The sequence below is a fragment of the Aptenodytes patagonicus genome, chromosome 1 (assembly GCF_965638725.1).
Source record: "Aptenodytes patagonicus chromosome 1, bAptPat1.pri.cur, whole genome shotgun sequence".
NCBI lineage: Eukaryota > Metazoa > Chordata > Aves > Sphenisciformes > Spheniscidae > Aptenodytes > Aptenodytes patagonicus.
In genome coordinates, this window is record NC_134949.1 from 34,722,377 (window position 1) to 34,744,294 (window position 21,918).

Here is a 21,918-nt window from a genome sequence, read left to right on the forward strand (position 1 = left end):
TCATGTTTTTCAAGCAGCGAGCCACGGCAAGGCTGAGGCACACTAAGCCAGCAGCACCGTCCCTTGCCAGCGCCATGGCATTTAGCAGTGTAACAGCAACAGCTTCAAAAGACTCAATTTTTCATAACTGTAAGTAGAAAGAGAAATGCATGGCACTTAATATTCGCAAAATACAGATGCTAGGCTGCCTGAAAGCTTCTGTCTAGCCACACTGAGGTCTCTGTTAAGTCAGTATTTCAGCCGGAGATTGCTAACACAACTGACTGCAAAGCAAATGGTGCTGCTGTCCTGCATGGGTCTGAGAAGAACAGGGTGTAAGAAGTAAAGCCCATGTTCAGTTTATCAGGGGACTGTGATTAGAAAGGCTTAGAAATGGACTTACCACTCATCCCTGCTCCTACCATTTCCGCTTTCTCCACACTTCTTAAAGTTGGCGTGAGTCCTTACTACCAGCTCTTGGCACAGTGGGGAATGAGACATCTTAACAGTGGCCTGAATTTGGGCTTCAGCCTGAAGACTAACTGCAATTTCACACAAACTTAAGTCAAACTAAGACCCCACTTGAACCAAACGGGGGGGTGTGTGTGTCTCTTCCCTCAGGCAGAGCTTGCCCTAGGTGATTTTCCTTTTTTCTTCCACCCCCAAGTAGTGACTGGTCAGATCTGGCTAACCTTGGGGGTACATGAAGACCAAGCCAAACCAAAGATAGAAGTTTGTGGCCGGAAGGGAGGTTGGTGTTTCTTTCTTTGGCTGTGTGGCTTAAGGTGAGCTTCAGGTGAAGCTGTCAGACTGCACTGCAGAAGGCAACAGATGTTTGTTGTTGTCTCTGCAAGCAAGGAAGAAAAGAAATATAGCTTCTCCTCTTTTTCCTCTGCTCCACAATCCATGTTCCTATGTTTTGAGGTATGGCTCTGAGATGATTATTCTTGGCTGGGTAGAGAAGTGGGTATGCCCAAACAGGAGAGGCTATTAGACCATGTCAGTGCAGAAGCTTGTACCTCTGTGCTCGCAGGATTATGGCTTCAAGACATTTCCCTGGGCTTGGGGACCGGGCAAAGGCTTGCCAAGGATCCTGATACATAAATCCTCCCATTGCTTCTCCTGCAGAGGGGCCTGGGGAACTGTGCCGCAGAGATGTTGGCTGTACTCATCCTGTTCAGTCAAGTAAGCTATTCAGTCGTATGGCTAGGACTCTAGCCAAGAGGTCTTTTTGTAAGTGGTCACTACAAACTGAGCACTAGTAAAATTAGTGGTCAAAAGTGAAAAGTTAGCATTTTCCAGAACCTCTAAGACTTTGACAGAGGCACTTTGGCAGATCTAGCTGGGAATGCTCGTTGTTACTGTCCTCGGGTATCCTCCTCATCCATCTGCTAATGGCTTCTGCTTCCATAGCAGAGAAGGTCTGGCAGGGGTTTAGCCACTCCAGGCACCAGTTTGGCATCTGAACTCAAACTCAACTCTAACAGCAGCCCTTAAAGCTAAACCGCTTGACTTGACTCTGAAACAGACTGGTGAGCACTTGGACAGTCTTCAGGGAACAGGCAGAAACAAGCACCGGGCTTGAGAAATGCTGTCATCTTCAGCCACGCCAGTCTGTGGTGACCATACGCCCCGGATTCAGGTCCCTCTAAAACTGTGTCAGAAACTTTATGTTAATGCTCCACAGCCATGTATTGATGTTTTACTCTATATACTCCATGAAGTCTAATATAATTGGCTTTGCAAGAGCTGCATGCCCTGAGTTCAGTGAAAATACTTGCGTAAGGGTGGGGAGCACATGCTGTTTAAGGCATTATAATGATATATAGTCATCCCTTTGAAAGAACGAGTATGGCCCCGACATCAGTTTAGATCACAATTTTAATGTTTAAAAACTATAGAGGTAACAGAGAGATTATAGAACTTAATACATTTTTTTTTATTTACACACAGAAACTGAAAAACTGCATCGTTTATTTGGATATGAGCAGCACAAAGTATGGTGATGTTAGCAGGAGCAAAATATTATCAATGACTCACTTCAACAATCTATTAGAGACGAGCTCGTATCAAGCGTACATCATTCAAACAGTATTGTTTATACTGGATCTGGGTGAGCCTTAACATACCGTGGGACACTAAAAACAGGTTTCTATAAACAAGTTAAAGTTCAAGTCTTGTGGAAAAATACCTTTACAGTTTATATTTTGTTGGCCATAACACTGAAAACAAAATGTACACTCATATTAATTTGAAAAGCTCTGTAGAAGTGACTGCATATAGGTTTTTCCCTCAAATTTGTGCTCACGGTGAAAGCAAACATTATTTCAAGTTTCATTTTCATCCAAGACCATAAAGTAAACATGGGAAAAAAATACAATTATTTTTAGATGCATTTCTCAACCTCTGTTTTTCAGCAATCCTGAAAAAACACGTTTCCGTGCTTTACCAGTGAGAAAGTCTACACAAGGCTCTTGATGGAGGCACTCTCAGGACATACACAACCCTCCCCTCCCATCATCCTCACCCCTGGACACGCAGCTATCCCACGACCAAAATACTGGCCTCCACCAGCTCGTGGGGTGGGATGTGCAGGCAGTCCCTGGCTGGGGATGCTCTCGTCAGCCTCAGGTGCCAGTGTTCTGGTCGCATGATAGCAACGTGCCTGGGTCTGCGGCGGAGGAGCAGCCGCAGGACTTTGCAGGAAGGGAGTGGGCTAGGAACGGCACGAATTGTTCTGGTTGCTGCCCACCGCTGGCTTGTAGTACTTTTTTCCTGAACTATAGGCATTTCTGGTGGCTGAAAATGGAAATGCAGAAGTCCTGCCCCGACTTCTGTTTGTACTAGTGGGGTAAATACATGCCTGGATACAACATGGCATAATGCTGGGTCAAATTGCTGGCTGCAGTTTGCTCTGGTTTCTGCATAAAGCCTATTCAGCACTTTACTACCACCTGACCTCAGCTGAGGAGGTAAGAGGTACCTGGGTACCAAAGGGGCCCTTTACAAGGGAGATACTTTACCCAGCAGGAAGACTGCCTAACTTGCTGTTGAGAAAACAAGGAGTCATGTGCTGGAATTAATCCTAGCAATTTCATTGGTCCTTTTATTTCTCTTTTTCTTGTTACATTAGCGATGTAATTATAATTTCAAGTTTAGGATTTAACTTGTGAACTCTTGGGAGAAAGGAAAGGATATACATTTTGCTAAGTCAGAAGCTAAAGTATTTGTATTTCTATTAAAATTATTCTTAATATGCAGAGCCTATCTCAACACTTCTATATCATAGGGGATAAACAACTGCAAAAATATACAGCATCCTATTTATTTACAATATATATGTACATAAAAATGAAATTTCCTACAATACAACACAACTGCATAGATTTGTCTTCAGAAACATTGGCATGTGTACAATTTGTGAATTCTAGACCTTTCCAGCCCTGTACTTTTTATTAATTCATTATCTTTTTTTTTCACAGTTTGTTACAGAATTCCTTACATTAGATACAAATAAAACATTCTTTGTGTAAGTTATAGGAAATAAGGATTTTCCTGATGCCAAGGGCTCTGGGGAATTGTTTAAGAAAGCACCCTGGCGCCAGGCGATAAAGCCATCTCGTGGAGCTGCTGATGGAGCAGAGTACATTCTGCTGTGCCTTTCTCCTACAGGCACTGGGGTGGGACGGTACGACTGGAGGTGGGACACCACCGCATGGCAAGAGTTTTGTTTTGACCAAGATGCTCTTTAGCCTTAATGTAAGGTTCAAGCAAAGAAATGTATTCATTTAAAGATAAGCTAGAGATACCATTAACTGTTACTGTTAATACTCAGTATCAGAGAGAGCTGTGGTGCTTACACATTGTAAGGCAGATGTACAGACACAACCCATGTATCATCCAACCTGCATTTGCACGTGTGACCTATTGCAAGTGGAGCACAAGCTACCGGTCAGTGTGTGGCTGAGGAAAGCAGCCCTCGGGAGCGGACGGGCATCCCCATCCCTGACCTCGCAGGATGAGACCGGCCGTTCTGCCCTGGGCCTGCACACGGGCTGGGCACCACTCGGTCCGTGTCAGCCCTACAAAAGGTCTGTGCCGGTGCATGGATTTGTCATTGGCCCTCTGACCAGGAGCAAGCACCACCCAGAGAGGTCACTGCTCCCGAGATACTGTTCCCAAATAACAATTTATTGTGTTTTACTTACTAGGCATGTTTGCCATCGGACAGAGAAGGGCAGCTGTATTCTGCAACCATGAGGGTGCTTTAAGCTCATGACTATTTTCTTTGCAATGTGCTGTGGACTAGGAGAGGCAGCAAGGCCGCCTTTTAAGTATAGGATTAACTCCTACAACCTTATTAGGAGCCCCTGTTTCTAATTAGTCCTTCCTTGTCCCTCATCACTCAATTGTTGCTATTACGCAAACGAGAATTTTAAAGTCTTTTGTTGTAGTTATTAGGAGCAATTTTGCATCCAGTCTATGACATTTGCAGTGCTCACAATAGTGATAAACTCTCTATGAAAAGAAAGCATGCTACCACCTACTAAGTAGATACGGTACTCTGGATCCTATTAATTTAACAGAGAAACTCCTACGGCATTTCACTGTGCTCTTAAAATCCTAGCTAAAATGTGGGACTTGTACATCGTTGGCTACAAGTTCACTATTTCAAATGAACTGAATAACAGCAGTACATTTTACAGATAACCTCATACAAATATTGTCATCCATCACTGATGTTGACAGTTACAGCAGGGTCTATTGCATTCTGTTAAGAATGTATAAACCTGATGAGAAAACAAAAAGCACGTTATTTCACGTTCATTACCACAGACATCAATAAACACATGATTCCTTTCCATAAATATCTATAAATATGATGCCAGTAAATCAGTCTAAGCAAAATTCCCTCTTTTTTTTTTCAGAGACCCAGAAACAAAGTCTGTTTAAAGACTCAATATTTTGGGTATCTATTTTTCAGTATCTAAGATATGCTTTTATGATCCAGTACCTCAGGTAATTTCACTCTATGCACACACCCAGCTCATTTTTCTCCCTATTTATCCAGTAAAACGCCAGTATACAAATAAACTGGGAAAAAGAAGAAGGCAGAACAGCAAGGAGGAGAGAGCAGAATAGTGATGGAGGAGATTTAGGAAGATGCAAGGAGCAATCAGTCACCCAACAGTCCTGCAAGTTGAAGGAAGCTGGATGTCAGAACTCAATGGTTGGTATTTTAAACACGAGACTACAGACTATTTGGGGGCGGTGGAAGGGAGATGTCGTAGTTGTGACCTTGCTGGGAGCCTGTGCAGCAGATCAGACCTCTAGATCCTACCTGGGTATTTGAAAGTCGCTCCCAGGATCTCCTCTCTCACAACCCCCCGATGCACAAAGCTGCAGTGCTCATAAATCAGTAGTAGGAGGAGGATAAAGGGGGGAGAAAAGCAGGAGAGCCCTGGAGCATTTTGGGGATAACGCTGTACAGCATTCTCAGGTCTGGGTTAGGTTTTTTGGGATGAGATCCGGAGAGATTATAAGGCACCTCGAAACCTGAAATGCGACCCCAGCAAGCTGAGTCAGAAAATGGAGTGAGATGCCAGGCTCCTGCTGCAGTGACCAGGGAGAATTGGGTGCCTGTGAAAGGGGAGCCACAAACTTACACCCCAAGCTGGGAAGATGCCTAGAACGAGCTGCGAGGAGATAGGAACGAAGCATGGGTTCTCTCCAGAGCTTGACTAACACCTGGGCTCATAGGCTATGGTATGGACTTCTCTGTGAATCAGGGCAGGGATCCGTCCCATAAAGAGACGTCGCAGAGAAAACTGATGACCTGCACCATCACAGGCAAGGGTTTGAGACCAGCCACAAGAAAGCATGAGCTGCCTCAGCCCAGGGGTCCCAGGTAGCTCAGCGGTTCGTGTCTTAAATGCTGGGCTGGGGGGTGCTTGGGAGGAAGGATGCTGCACCGGAGACCTTGCTGGGAGCCTGTGCTACAAGGAGTGAAAGTCTGAAGCGCCAGGAGGAGGACAGACTAAGGGAACCCCGCTCTGCAGTCTAGCAGGTCACTTCATCTGGGGGGAGGAGGCTTCCAGTTTTGTTCTTGCTGCTGGGCTACTCCGAGGACTTGGGCAGCCCGCGGAGCCTACTCTGCCTTATTTCTGGATCACAGTGGTGTACTGGCAGAGCTGGGTACCTCACTGCCTAGGCTGAGGTACAGATCTAGAAGTCTGGGTTTAGTAGGTTTAGTTTCTGCAGCGTGAATGCTCTGCACCTCAATGCCCAGTTTCCAAAGAAGGCCCCAAACTAACCTCTCTGGATGTTACCCTCAGAAACCAGCTTTCAAGGTCCTGAGAAGTGCTCTGTGGTCTCAACTCTCAGTGACTTCTAGCCTTGTAGGACAAGGCAATGGCAACTGAGGCAATTCAATAGCTCACAGAAATCCCAAGATCCCGAATTCTCCATCCCTGCCCTTAAAAAGAGCAAGCTGCAATGACAGGTTCCCCGCAGCTGATGATAGCCTCCTTCCACAGTTGCAACGGGAGCTGGCAATGAACCAGCTACTGGGAACAAGAGGGTCACTGCATACTGACAGGTACGGCTCGAGCACACCGGGGGCATCACTCAGCCCTTGGGCATGAAGCCGGGCTCCCTTTAGCCATCGGTTCTTTCAGTGGGAGCCGGGTTTATATTATGAGACACTTTTTAGCTCACATGGTGAATGACACAAAGCGAACATGTTTATGCTGCTGGCAGTGCACTAATAGAAGATGTCTGCTGAGGATGGTTAACGATCACCTGCTTAGCGTTTGAGTCTCTACAAGTAGTTCTCTACACCAGCTATAAGGCATTAGGCAAATACTTATTTTGTGGACAACAGATGCAAGGTACAGCGTTTCTGCTAGTAGTAATTGAATGTCTTTTCTTTAATTGTTATGGAGAATTGATGAGAAATGTAAATGAAACATTTTAAATATAAAAAGTGTTTCTCTTTGTTTAAAGAAATGTTACAGATTTCAGCTTCCTTTAGAAATCCAGTAGTTTGGCAGGGTGAGTCAAATCCTGCTCCTGCTGGTGTCAAAAACCCCGCTGACTTCAGTGGAAGGAGGGTAAGACACAAGACAGGAGCCAGTCTCTACAAGGTATGTACAAATGAATCCCAGAATGGAAAAGGCATGAGGTATGAATAAATGTGTAGGTTTTGATAAAACTGGAGCTTGCCATTTTTTTTTCTGAGAGAAGTGGGGCATTAGTAAATGGTTTAATGCTGAAGAAAACACAGACTTTCTATGGAAATCTCTGAGTGTCTGCTTCTTTTCAGGCTCAAATACTCATGGCTTGGGGTCAAGTCTAGCTCTGGTCAGGCTCCAGCTGAAGTGTGCCAGGGGAATGGTGGCTGCTGGTGGTGGCTGTCCTTCTCCTGCTCCCTGCACCCCGTCACAAAGACACACAGGTCTCTTCCCCAAAGCCACAAAACGGCCAAGCCCTGGGGCTGGCTCCCCCACCAGATCATCAGAGAGAAGCAACAGATTTAGGACCTACGCTTATACAACGCTCATTTACGCTCTCGTGGTGCCTTTCATGCCCGTATCCAGAATGCTATACTTAACCCAGTGAGGCAAATGGTGCATGAAACAGCAACAGAACAAACAAACAAACCAACAAACCAGATGCGTACAATTGGAGAGCAGAGTTTTGGCTAAAAGGTGGGAGGGAAGGGTGTGAACTGACATCACTCCAGTTGGGACTGATAACAAGAGGCGCTGCTGCCCTAAAGAAGCAGAGCTTGTGGTTGAAGGGCTAAGGATAATAACGGAGCAATGCAATTCATGGGTGGAAGAGGGGAAACAAATTAATTGTGATGAATTTCTATGAGCAACACTCTATATAGTCTCACAGACAATTAACACAGACTTTACGCTGATCTGATAACTCAATATTGGGGGACAGAGTGATATGCCTGTTGGAAAAACATGTCTGTTTTCTGCAAGAAAATAAACCCATAACAGTATTTTCTGTACTGGATAATCATTAGTTGGATTTGATTTGAGTAAACTCACAAAAGATGGAATAGATAACAGAACGGATGGTTGCGATTTTGGTGTGTAGCAAACGGGGGCGTCTTCTTTTCAGAAGGAGGTGCACTTCAGTGGCCTTCGGCACTGCCTCCTGATTGTACCCAGTCATAGATGACCAAGGGAATGCTCACTAGGGAAAACATTATCCCCAGCGCCAAGAAAAGAGAAGCCTGGAACAAAAAGGAGAGAAAATTAATGAATAAAAAGAAAAGACAATTAATTCAAGTATGTTAACTTCTCCTCTTAAGGAGATTTACAAGGTGATGTATCAAAGTTATCAGCTAAAATGGGATAGCACTTCTGGTAAAGGCAAGACCCATAGATAATTAAACAGATTAGCGTCATTAATAATTACTCGCTGAACACCAAACCCAATTTTTTTTCTCCTTTCAATTCATTTCTTAAACACTGATCATCCCTAAAGAGGATTAAGCGAGTCTGTTTTTAGGACCGATTGGCTCTGCTCTTTTTAAAGCCTCACAGAAATAGGTATACTCTTCCCATCAGATACGTGTCCATCGAAGTTCAGCCCTTGGGGTCTGTGGATGGAGCCACAAGTGAAACACGGGTTTCCTGCCTGTCTGCTCAGAGCAGGAAGGTCTGACCTTACGATGCTTCTAGTGCACGCCCCATTAGACTGGGAACACACAGGAGTGTTGCATCTTTTCAGCTGCAGCTCCTTCTGGGGTGCACAGGAAGTCTTTCCAAGGCCTATTCCCATCTGCTCATGCATGCCAAAGGGCTAACACTTCAGCTGGCTGCTTCTGGTGGAAGCACCCCAAGTCTGAATTGGGTTCATTAAAACCACGAGGAATACCTCAAACGGAGCGTGTTGCACGCTTCCTGGATCAACACACTGAAACGGAGAAAGCTTGCTGGGCTGAAAGGGCTGCCGAAGGGGGCTGGAGGGGTACCCGCACCCTGCTGACAGCTACGGCTGCTGCAGAGCTGCCGCTTGCCAGCCAGGGGAAGAGCCCCTTGCCCCGCAGAGAAGGGCCCCCCAGAACGCAAGATGCCCTGCGTGGTAGGGCCCCACCACCGGGAGACCCCCAGGGTAAGCAAAGGAGAAAGGCAAGCACGGCTGCCAGCTGACTGAAGCGAGGATGGAAAGTAATGTAAAGAAGCTCACACATATGTTCAGATTAGGTACGCTTTGCATCTAGCACATTATAAGGAATGACAAGACGAAAGCGTTGCATTGACGGGAAAGGAATGCATACCCAAATCCTCAGAGTCAACTTGGATCCATCCTGCTGTGTAATTTTTAAATACAATGATGAAGGAAGAATGAAAATCAGCATGTTGGCAGAAGTGACCCCTGCAAAATTCAAATAAATGAGTTTTGTTAGTTGTCAACAACTTATTGTGTCAGCAACACAATTACTGTGTTGCTCATTAGCAACAGTCTTTTATTAGTAGTACAAAACGAGGATACTGTACCTACAACTCCAAAAATATCCTTCATGGTCGGGATAAAAATGACTAACAGGTTGATGATAACCAAAAGAACAAAAGTAACCAAAACGTGATGGCATAAGTCAAATTTTGTTTTCCTAGCCAGCTCAAATAATGATGAACGCACCTGTAGAAAGAGAGAGTTCTCTGTCAGGAACAGTCTATAAGCCAATTCAAAGCTTCCCATGTTTGTTTTAACTAGTTCTTCACGCGACAGCAAGCGCTGCATAGATCCATCAGAAACTTTGGGGTCTCTGAAGTAATGCCCTTTTAAATAATCCTTAAAATTAATTTGATATTTCAAAACTGTAGGTATACATGCATCTGCAGTAGCATATTCCTCCCTTTCTGACATGCCTTTTGGGGTCCTTCTGCACTTAAAAATGAACTGCACCTCTGAGCCTGCTCCAGTGAAGGCATGTGAAGTAAGAGAGGGCCCTTGTGGATTCAATTTAAAACAGATTTAAGACCAGAAGTGATTAATTTATTTCCTGCAGGGAGAACTTCTCCAGAAGTTAGTGGGAGTCTGGTGTGGGAAAAGACCGATCCAAGCTCAAGCTCTTTTTGTAGCTGCAACATCACTGCCACGGCAACTGCTGGACTGTGGTTTGAAGAAACAGTCATTACCGACTTCCAAACTGCGTGGCGCTTTTTACTTACAGTGAAAAACAGCACTGGCACCGTGAGTATCACCGCAACGATCACAGCCAAGCGCACGGTCAGGATGAGGATGTCATCTTTGCTCTCGTACTTGTGAAGCAGATCTGACTGCACATTGTCTATGGAAAAGACAATAAGATAAGTGTTCTGGCAAACAGGCAATCCGTTCACAAAAATCATTGTTTAACAACAGCCTTCTTGAACAACAAGTGATTTATCTGCAAATGAAAGAGTATGGAAGGAAACATTCTTGAGTTAAAACAGCGCTTTGAACCAAATCCTAATGATCCCATTATTCCAGATTAATCCTTTGAAGGCCTGATTTAGGACGGCATCCTAATCAAGACAGCACATGCCTAAGTCTAAGGTAATTTTCACTGTAGGAAAGACAACAGTGAGACATACACAAAAGCTTGCTTACATATATACGTATATAAAAAAGTAAAATGAAATAAGCTATTTCTAATTGGTTCCATGGGCTTTTTTTTTTTTTTTTTAAAGTTTCAAATGATATAAAAATAACCACATGCACTGCAACGGCTGAACTTAATATAAACTACAAGGTTTTGAGCTAAATTAGTCTAAACAGCAAATAAACTTCCAGCAAAAAGCAGTGCCCCTGATCTCAACCAAGATCAAAGCCTATCTTGGGTCAGCTCTCAGTGGGATGCTCTCACATTTGCACTCAAATCCCTCGGCAGCTTCTCTGAGGGCTGCCCTGACGTTTTTTTCTCTTGAACCTGTCCCCCCCCCCGGCCCCCAGCAGTGGCTGCAGCTCGGCCCCGTGCCGCCGGTGGCCCTAGCAGCCAAGACAAATCGTGGGGGTTGCCTAATGGGGAGGCGCTGGCGATATTTTAATACGACCTCCTGCAAAAATGTTTCCTTAAGCTGTGATAAATAGTGCAGAGTGGGTCTGCGTGTGCTAACCAACAGGAAAACCAAGTTGCTGAGGGACCTGTGTGTTTTCTTTGTAACTTTTAAATATCTAGGAGCAATGACCTAAGGGGATGGCTGTTAAGCGCGCCACAAAAACATACTCGCTGCCCCTGTTTAGGCTCATGTTTTGTTTCTGCCTGCTAATCTTAGAAAGCTGGTGGTAAAACGTAACAGCTCTTAAACCGAAGTCCTTAAAGGGAACTCGGCAGCCACATCTAGTTTAAAATCTTTAGCACTTGGTAAAACCTCATGTATTCCTGGAGGCAGAGGGATCTGTCCTGCGGCGAAATGCCTGCACTCCCCCCAGGACGCCCTTCTGGGGAGAGACCACGGGTCAACACCACCTACGCAGTGCTTGAATCCCCACCAGGAGAAAGAAAACGCTCTCCCACCTCCCTGCAGATTAGGAGTGGGGTTTTCAAGCCGGGCACATGCACAGCTTCTGCGACACAGAGCTTACTCTGCTCCTGCAAGCACAGACTGCAACTTCTGTACCGCTCACGGACTGCAGCCAGGTAGGAAGTGAAGGGCAAGGCTTACAGTTGAAGGTCTGTTTTCCTTTCAGCTAGATACACCACAGAGCCCAACCACAGTGTGACCTTTTAGGGGAAGAAAAACACCTCTTTTCTGTAATTCTGCAATGTAAATATAGTCATCACTGCAACACTTGTGAGAATACAGCAAACAGACAAGTACTATTGGTGTAAAGAAGAAATGGCCACAATAAAAATGCTGTTCTTATCCAGGTAAGGGTAGAGAAGAGGGTTAGAAAACTGTAAGTGAACATATGAAAGGTAAGGTCTTGTCAGTCTCAAGGGGAAGAAGGATCAAAGTGGAGGAATTTTATATTCCCTCGGTGTCTTTTTTGCTGCCTCTCATGGCACTGACCCTTGCAGAAGCCCCAGCGGAGCTGCACAGCTTCCACCCGCGGGCTCTCAGCGCTGGGGAACAGGGACGCCTGACATGGGTAGAGGCACACGAGACACCCCAGGGATTTCCTCCGCCGTTCCCCCTCGGGAGGGCCAGAAGGACGCAGCCCCTACCTCCTCCATGGACTCCAGACCCTCGTCCTTGAGGGGCGTGGGAGATTCCCAGAGAGGAGCGCCACGGATCTGCCTCCTCAGATCCCTGGGGCAATCACATCAGAATCTCCTCCCTGCCAAAGCGAAGGGGTCCATGCTGATTTACACCCACTTGCTCCCTGGGGCTGCTAATTTGATGCATTTCTACAAAAATGCATTAGACGGGAGCAGTTGGATGAGAATGGCTGTTGCTGTTGTCACTTGCAGAGTATTTGCGGTTTTATTGGGAAAATTAGAACAGATGACCTCAAGTTACTTCAATGCATGCAGACTCAAGGCCTCATAATCAGAATGAGAGCCTGAGAAAACAAATATGAGATAGGGACACCTTTGAAAAAAACCCGGCACATTTCATATTTATTTATTTTCTTTCTCTTGCAATATGCGGCTCACAAGGAACAGTACCGGGAATGAGGAGATTGTAACAAAAAGGTCACTTGGAACAGGGTGAAGACTGATGACCTTTTGGTGACTCTGAGGTAAAAGGCAAACATCAGTTTTGTCATCTGTCTTGTAACCCCTTAGAGGTCCGTGGAAAAAGACACTACTTTTCAACATTCCCATTATGCTGGAACATGGGAGTAGCTTCCTGGGCAACATTCATATTTTATCCTACTTTACTTAATAATTGTGCCTTCAGGGCATACATGTTGTATCCTTGAGCAATACAACATAATTTGTTTGTTTCTTTAAGTGAATTGATACGCGTGAAAAGAGACAGGGTGCGAGTCTCAAACACTGAAATAACCATCCTTTGGCAGCTGAGCTGGGACGACACTCAAAGCTTCCCCACTGCCAATTTGTTTAACCAAGACCTGACGGGGTCAGCTCTAGGGACACAGGGAAAACATTTCGTCCTTCGCCTCTATGATGAGGCGATGAGTCAATAAGAAAATGAAAAAGCTGTGATGGCTGATTTCATACCCATTTCCTAGGACCTATTCTCAAATCTGTCTCATTTGATATAGATAGGCACACTTACACGACATTCAGGTGAGGACCTTGGAACAAAAATCTTAGTGGGGCCCAGCTAACCCCCAACTCTGTTAAATCTCTCCCTCATATTTTGAATACACCTGTTGTATATACTACTTTCACTTGTGCTTTTCATCCACGGGGGAAAGGAGGAAAGGATGTGTACTTTCAATATGAAAACATTAAGGAAAATGATTTGAAAAAGTATTTTAATATAAGTGGATGGAACTTTCCTTTCCAGCTGGGATATGCTATTGATTTCACATGTATTCCCTTTCTACTTTGGTCAGTAAAGAACTGCATACTTACCATAGAAAGTCAAATAGCCAAATATGGCAGTCATAAAGTACATCACAAACATGGCAAAAAATGAGATATTTGAAACCAACTGCATTTTTTTCTGTGAACGGCTGGAGAAAGAAGAAAAGAACACATAAAAATGGTTGGGCTGGATTTTTCCATAGCTGTTTAAAAATGTATTAAGTCTTTGCATAAACATTGTAATTCTGGGGAGACTCATGAATGCATTTTCATTTAAAACAGGAATTCATTGACAGCTGCACAAGGAAGAGAAGGACTGGGAAAATGGACCCTACTTGGGGCTTAAGTTAAGAAATGGTGGGACCGCCCTGCGGCTCTGCTCCCCGGCCATACCCGCCTAAACAGGGTGAAGGGTGAAGCCAAGTGGAGAGGGATGGCCCTTAAACACTTCAGTACTTAAATTAAAAGGCCAAAATAAAGGAAGAGTAAAATTACACACAGGAAAAAAAACCATTCTAAATGTTTGCAGAGAAACATTTGTGTCCCCGTGGGTAGAAAATAATGAATGTATGCAGACCACTGTAGACCTGTAAAATAGGTTAAGTGCAAACATTTCATTTTTAGATATTTGTTCTGAAATAGTCACACTCTGGTACCTAAAGTTAGGCTTTCAAATCCACACAGGGATGCCCTATATAGGCACCTGGGGACCTGCCGGAGTCCCTTGAAACTCAAAGGACCCAGCAAGTGACCGGGACCTGAGGGCACCCACAGGTCTGACTGACCCCGACCTCTCCCCTGGGGCTCCCCCCATGGCCCAGGATCCCATTGCAGCCCCCCAGGGCTGCCAGCGATGCCACAGCAGGGCCGGTCTCCAGCTCCCCAGAGCCCTGCCCAGCCGGAGGTGTCAGCGAAACAGCCGTACTGGCAAAGGTCTTTTAGTACAGGCGAGGCTGAAAGTACTTTTTTTTTCCTAGTACTGCAACAGATTTTTAGTTGCATTGGAACAAATGCCGTTAGTTGAACACACGCCTCTTGCCTATGCCAAACAACCGGCACAACTTGGCTCTCCCCAGGCTGCTGTGTACTTCCAGAGAAAACTCCCAAAGTATTGCATTATCCTCAACCTCCCTCACCCCCACCCCAGCGGCACCCCTGGGAGGCCAGATTTCCTAGCTGACAGCCACGCTCATTGGCTTGTTGGGTGTTATTAAAGCACATCTCCTCCGAATGGCACGAATGACTCAGAGCACCCCTGCGCTAACATTTTCCATGCAAAGCGGTTCAAAACAATTCACTGGAAAAAAAAAAGAGAAAGGCTTACTCTTTAAGTTCACTGTAAATCGGGAGGACTGAAGGGTGGCACACAAATGCAAAAGCAATGGTGGGCAAAGCGTACACGGTCTGTTCGGAGAGAATTTCAGAAAAGAAGTTAAGAAGAAGTATTTCCCCCAGCGGTGTGAAGAAATGATCCGTGTTCAACTACCTCAGCTCCCAGCTCTCTTGACTCTTCAACTGAACGTCGGGAGCCTTCAGAGAAGGCAGAAGACCTGTCAATTAGCATGTATTTAATGAAATATGGAGAGCAGTGCTCTTTCAACGGGAGGACAAAGTCTTCACGTTGGTCGTGTGAGCACAGTCCTGACTCTGCTCGCAGAGCGCAGCGCTGGATGCCACACAGCTGCTGGTTTTGCTCCCTGGGATGGGTTTCCCTGCCCAGCTACTGCCACCATTACTAGCACACTGTCACGTGTAAAAGGGACGTAAGGTGGGTCACCGCTACACTACCCTGCCTTGGCATGGAGAGGGGTGCGCACCCGTGGTGCTAAGGCTGAAGTCCTGAGGAGGAAGCCCATATCCAGACTGTAAGAAAAGAGAAGAGGAATGCAGAACTTACAAATAAATGGATATTTCAAGGTACCAGACTGAGTCCCTTCATTTCCCAGGCCAACAAAAGGGCTAGGAGGGCTGTAGAGGGAGCATGCTTTTCCTTGGGGAAAGAGAGAGACCGTTACGTCACCAGGAAGCGCAGGAGGCCTCTGGGGGGCACCTCACCCCCTTCTCCACCAAAAACCTGAGTGGCTTTCAGTCCTCAGCATACAGCCAAACTTCACAAATGATCTCAGCGCCCAAGCGCTTCCATTCTCCCCAGGGAACGGGTACGAGCAGAGATCACATGAAAAACAGGTCCTCCTGCGAGGACAAAATCAGTTCATCCCTACATGCGGCTCTCTCTGGCCCTCTGAGATCTGCCTGCTCTGGCCACAGGCATCCCCTGCCCACAGAAGCTGTCCTGGGGTACACCCCAGGCCTGACAGGTTCAGTAAATACACTGGTTGCTCTCCAGCAGTCCTTCCTCACCCAGGCCTGTGCCGCTTCCTCTCCCTCACTCATAGCACCCTACCGTTGTGGAGTCTCCATCCGTGGAGATATTCAGAAGTTGCCTGGACACGGTGCTGGGCAACCAGCTCTAGGTGGCCCTGCTTGAGCAGGGGGGTTGGACCAGGTGACCTCCAGAGGCCCCTTCCAACCTCGGCCATCCTCTGATTCTGTGAAACTGTCTCTCCTCTCACACACCAAAGTTGCTAAACTGATTGGCAAACTGCTGGCCCCGAGGGCAAATCTCTAGAGTTCAGCTCCAGCATGCCTAGTTCAGATGGACCGATCCTGCTGATGTGCCTCCATCAACGCTGAGGCAAACGCTGACACTGCAGGAGAACAAGACTGCCCTTCAATTCTATCTAAAATATACCTACACCTAAGCTGCTATCGCACACCAAGTTAATTAACTCTTGGTCAGTCACATCAGATCTGGGCTGATGGCTACCTCTGACTAAAGAAAAGTGCTCGGATTGGCTTCTTCAGCTGAAGCTGGTAGGATGAATTTAAAAAAAATCAATTTTTGCACGCATATGCTATACATGCGCATTCCCTATGAATGCGACTCCGACGCCCTGAGGACTCTGCCCTGCTGGATAAGGTGCTGTTTAATGAGCGCTGTGCCCCAGCACAGCTGACAGGAGCAATCTCCTGCTCCTACAGCTACAGCCAGTTGCTCTTTCGCATTCTCTTGGCACAACTTTTCCTGCAGCTGTGTGGTGATGGAGGAAAGCATCCAGCTGAAAGGCAATAAATTTTTTGCTGGATTAGCTTTCAACTGTATCCTTTTCCCGATCCAGTTCACCATATGGCTACAGAAACACGTACCCTGTCACAAAGAAGCAGTTTGTGTGCAGGACAGAGGGATTACTTCTGGGCTTTGGATGCAGGAACGGCTTACTCAGCCTCTGCTGAACTACAGCCTAAAGGTGCAGTTGCAGCACAGATAGTAAGAAGCAGTGGAAAGGAAAACTCTCCCAAAGAAAGCGTTTCTTGTCCGGTGGTAGCTTGCGCTCACAGCCTTAGCACATCTACTACCGGGGCAGAGCAAGACCGCAAGGAGGTACATTCAAGACGGCATCTCCATAAGACTGGGCAAGAAGACCCCTTGTGCGTTCACCGTTGGGAGCACGAGTGGAAGCATGGAGAATCAGGCCCTGCGTGGTGCTGACTGGATTAAGAACACGGGGTGTAGGTGCATATATTATGTGAATTAAAAATAAGTATTATAAAAAGAAACATACCTTGGAATTAAAGATAACATACTTTGGCTTACACATATGTTCATGTGCTGAGCTATTTGATAGGATAGATGATGTTGCATTTAGCTCCGATCCACCACAGGGAATTTGAAACTTCTTGTAAATAACCTAGAATGAGAGCGGAAGACAGCTAATTGCTAAAAATAATAATAAAAAGCAAATTAAAATTAAAACATCAGAGAAATTATGACTATCCTATCAAGTGACTCTCATCCAACAAAGCAAGCAAGCTGAACTTACCACTATCAAGAAAAATACCATGCAGCTTAATGAAAATCCACTGGTATAGCCAAGATACCCTGAAAGAAATTAAAAGGAAATCTCATACAAAATTATTTTATTAGCCATATCTTGGTTTTTACTTCTTTTTGCTGCTTCATGAAAAGTTTAAATGTATTATACATTTAATATGTATTGTGAGCTTCTGGGCAGGACAAAACCATGTCTTGTTGGTGTGGGAGTCTCCCACGTCGCAAGCCTCCCAGCTTTCAGACAGACCTGAGCTTTGCTCTGACCGGCTTGACTTCCCGAGGGTCACCTTTACGGCAGTTTAACTAATTCTACTTTTGAAAGGGGCTGTGATAATTGAAACAAACCTGATAATGTGCAATTGCAATCAGAACGTGACCCAGATTCCCTGATACGAGCCACGTCAGCTGAGTATGGGTTATTTTCTCAAAAGGAAGATACCAACAGGACTTCAGTGCCAAAACTTGTTACATGGTTTTAAAAAATACATTGTGTACCTACTGGCATCTCTGTGGACTCAAACACATTTGAAAATGCAATCCTCCATACACATCTTACTTCGAAGTCCAATACCTCTAATTAACCGCACGACTAAAAATTTTGATGCTGATAGAAAAATAAGTTATTTTTTGTAATCTCACAATTTGTGAACTTATTTTTACAGGCTACACATAAAATAGCCTTATGAAATGAAGACCCTCTTAACTATAATTTTTTAAATCAATTTCCACAACTGTATGGATGAAGCTGGTTTATACTGAGTTCAACCGCTGTGACAATTTAGGCCTACTTGTTCCAAGATGCTCAAAACACAGCTTATTCCTGGTCCAGGGAGGCTGCTTAGATTACAATGAGAGCACCTTTTTTTTTTTTTTATTATAGTTGAGTTGCCACTGTGGCTGTCAGTGGCATGATGTCTGGGCCCCTTTATTTTATTCCCACAATGGCATTTGCATCTTACCTAAGTTGTTAAGGAGACATAAAGGGAGGATTATACCAAACGTCACTGTGACAACAAGAATCCGCCCATCCACGTACCATGCCCTGCATAAAACATTAAAAAAACCCACCATGAGCACACCTTAAACCCTCTCTGGTTTTCCTCACACAAAGTCAACCTCTTTGCTGCAGTTACACAACTATCTTTGGTCTCCTACAAGCTCCTACAGAAGGAGAGATAGGGGCCACATCTGAACTTTGTAGACTCATTAAGTATCTAGCCCTTAAAACGTGGCACTGGTCTGACTCAGATACGGCAGATTTTCATAGTCACTAGACAAAATATCACCCTACTGCTGAGATCAGTGAGTGGGACTGAGAGGCAGAACAACACCCTCCGTAACCTGATATAAGCCACCCTGCCAGGATGAGGAAAGATCATGCAAAGGGCCACACATACAGTACAGTGGGGCCGGGGGGGGTGGGGGGTACCATGATTCGTTTGCTAAACCACCCGGGCACGTGCCTGGAGTGGCAAACCAGGCTCCTGCAGGCTGGCACGCACTAGCCAGCCCAAGGCTGTATCTCCTTCTAGCAAAGTGCTTTGAATCCTGCTGGAAAGCAAGAAAGGGGAGAAGGGAGAGCGTTAGTGACGTTCTGTATGACCTATTTCCACTGCTCAGTCCAATTTAGTATGAAAGCCTGAGGAATGGGATCTCTACCTTCTTCTCGTGCACTACAGCACACCATATAACCCAGGGCAAAGGATATTTACCACTATAAAGAAATACCACCCCTCTGTTAAAGAGGTTGGTAAATGTCAAGGAGTGATAAGTGGCAGAAATCTAAGTACAATATTCTGCTGTTGTCATATGCTAGTATCGAAGAATTTCATACTACGGACAGTGCTTCAGGGGCAAAATCCTGCAAGATGCTAAGAACGCAGGGAAATACATAATATCTTAAACTTGCATTGTTCCCAATATCTTCAAGTATTGCCTAACACTGTAAAAGATTGGATCCTATGAAAAGAGGTTTATATAAATCACAATTCTGCATGAAAATCTGGTGTGTGAAGAGAGTAACTGCTGATGACTTAACCTTTGATTTCCTATCCATCTTCTTTGCCTTTCCAAAGTTGTCTTGGTTTTTATTAACCCCCTGAGATACTCCTGTGAAAATATACTTTGACAAACCTAAAGAGTATCCAATACTTAAGAGCTTTTATAAACATATGCTTAAACTTGTCTACACAACATTAAATTCTATAATCTAATCACCAAAATGAATTCAACTTACGAAAAAGTTTCTTCTTTTCCCATTAGAAACTTTATGGCAGAAGGCAGCTCATTTTTGACTATGAAGAGATAGCTCAACATTGCTGGAAGAAGAACAAAGTTAGTTTAGAAAATGGGTAAGATATTTTGTGGAATAAGTACAGAGAACATCCTGAACCTTTTCCCAAATCAGCCTCTGATGACAGAAGACCCCGAACTATAATTGGCTGTAAACTACTGATCATTCAGTAATACAGCGTTTTTAAAGGGCTGCATGCAAAGTGTTAGCCACAGCTATATTGAGGAGCATGAAGATCCCAAGACGTCACTGAGAGAAGGAGGAACCTGGCTGGTTGGTAGCCATAACATCAAGATGTTTCCGGGTTTTGTTTTTCAATACCCCTCATCTCCTTTACCTCCAACGTTCTGGAGAGATGTAGATCCAAAGACAATCATTTTCCCTGGGGTACCGAAGACCTGCTCACCCAGCTTTTCATACACCATGCAGCCTGCATGAAAAAAACCGAGGAGAAAGGTAACAAATACAGCAGTGAAAGCTGTTGAGTCGAAACACTTATGATTCCTTTTCAGCTAACCACCCATCTGTGCAGCCATATCTGCCCTTCACAAGTAAATAGAGAGCTCTCTTGTAATTGCTAGGGCTGAAACTTATGTAGGAATGTTTTCTTGATGTCTATAAATGTTATCATTGGCTACCAGTCACTTTTGAAATTGAAGCTCTTAATGAGGTTATTACACCCCTTTAATGAGTCTGTCTATATCCCTAGTGACATGTTGAGTTCTGGTATCCCCATCCTGGCATATTAGGTTTGCGCCCGCAATGAGAGTGATGTAGAAAGCCTCCTCTCCAGACAAAACTCGGTACAGCAGGATCCACAAGTCAGCACTGGCAGCCTGGCCACAGCAGACACAGTACCGCGATTCTGCAATTTCGCTTGCTTTGACTAAACGATCCAAATGAGGGCAGCCACTGGTTTACAGGATGATTTACAATTTCTAATGATGAAGCCTTAACTTGTGAATTCTCAGTGTGGTGTGTTTTTGGTAAAAGCAGGGAAAGGTGTAAATTAACTAAAACTTCTTTTTAAATACCTGTCAAGCTTGAGAAACTCCTCTATTAATTGGTTTGTGTTTCTGTTTAATGTTTTTTTCCTTGGCTGTGATTTAGGCTGAGAAAAAGTCTGGACATTGTGAAGATGGTGAGATACATGAGAACAGAAAGAGAAATACTGCAGATGTCACACTGTACAGATGATTTTTAAAATGCATCCCATTGTTTGGTTTTCTCTGTATTTCCTTATAGCTGACATTTCTGCTTTGAAGCTTGTATAAACAATAGGTTTGAGCTTAAATGTACCAGCAGCATAGAAACCAGGGCTTAGATTTTGGGAATCAACAGGGCAGAAATGTGTCCAAAATTAGGCATACCTACCTAATTTAAACAGGCAGTTGCTGCGATTATACATGCTATAACAGTAACTCATATGTGTCCAAATTACATACTAAAATACTACAGTGTTCTTGTGCACAGATAATTTTAAAAATCTGGCTTCAGAGATTGTTACCCAAGGAAAGGGACTCATGGACTTCAGAGCACAGTGACATTTAACACTGTAGGTAACTTCTAATTTCTGTGTTTAGAATATATTTTCCTTACAGATACACTTCTCTCTGTGGAGGAACTGTTCCCTTTTATTTTCTTCTAGGAAACCTCCTACTACACCACAAAGGCTATCAGGAATTTCACCCTAACCATTAAGGACAAACTGTATTTCCAGGTAAGCTTCACCATAGGCAAAGATTCATTATATTTCATTTGCAATTGGTTTTGTAACGCAAAATTATATGAGCTGTTCCTTTTAGCTCACTGAAGACAACATTTCATGCTAGCAGAATTCACTCTTTGTCATGAGTTTTTCTCTTTATAGTGATGGTCAGATGCTCTTCTCCATTGCCATGATGTAAATTCTTGTTAATTCTGGGCTTCTGACCCAAAATGTGTTAGGCCTTTCTGTTGTGTCAGCAAAGTGATAGAAACTCTGTCTTACACAAAGCACCTGGCCTTATCTGAGTATTTTTCACCTCTCGTTCTTTACAATTCTACTGAAATGGTGTAATAACATCTTAAATTACCTGTTTCCTTTGAACACACCAACAGGAGATATATTGAATAAATAGACAGCAGTGTCACTGAAACCAAAAGCAGCCTATAAAAGAATAGAAAATAAAGCTTACTCTAAGAGCTGAGCTCTAACATTGCAATATTTCATGTCAGGTTGTATTCCCGTTGACTCTGAAATAATTTTTATACTCTTCTGACAATGCAAAAAGCCCTAAAATACATGTGATTCACATGCTTTTT

General features: G+C 44.5%; 1 protein-coding gene across 3 annotated transcripts in view; it reads right to left on the reverse strand.

Annotated features, from left to right (window-relative positions):
* Positions 1-1,842: 1,842 nt before the first annotated feature.
* SLC38A1 (solute carrier family 38 member 1) overlaps positions 1,843-21,918 on the reverse strand; it is a 42,446-nt gene continuing 22,370 nt past the window's right edge. For 2 of the 3 annotated variants that reach the window (XM_076331792.1, XM_076331803.1), the window contains exons 5-16: positions 21,690-21,763; positions 19,952-20,044; positions 19,558-19,639; positions 18,281-18,363; positions 17,311-17,369; positions 17,053-17,178; positions 14,754-14,833; positions 13,478-13,578; positions 10,176-10,294; positions 9,501-9,642; positions 9,281-9,378; positions 1,843-8,230 (exon numbers count right to left, since the gene is read on the reverse strand). In XM_076331792.1, coding sequence (XP_076187907.1) covers positions 8,129-8,230; positions 9,281-9,378; positions 9,501-9,642; positions 10,176-10,294; positions 13,478-13,578; positions 14,754-14,833; positions 17,053-17,178; positions 17,311-17,369; positions 18,281-18,363; positions 19,558-19,639; positions 19,952-20,044; positions 21,690-21,763 — 1,159 coding nt within the window. In that variant the 3' untranslated portion in view covers positions 1,843-8,128. The remainder of the gene's footprint in view (positions 8,231-9,280; positions 9,379-9,500; positions 9,643-10,175; positions 10,295-13,477; positions 13,579-14,753; positions 14,834-17,052; positions 17,179-17,310; positions 17,370-18,280; positions 18,364-19,557; positions 19,640-19,951; positions 20,045-21,689; positions 21,764-21,918) is intronic. The other variant, XR_012994736.1, reaches the window with a different exon arrangement.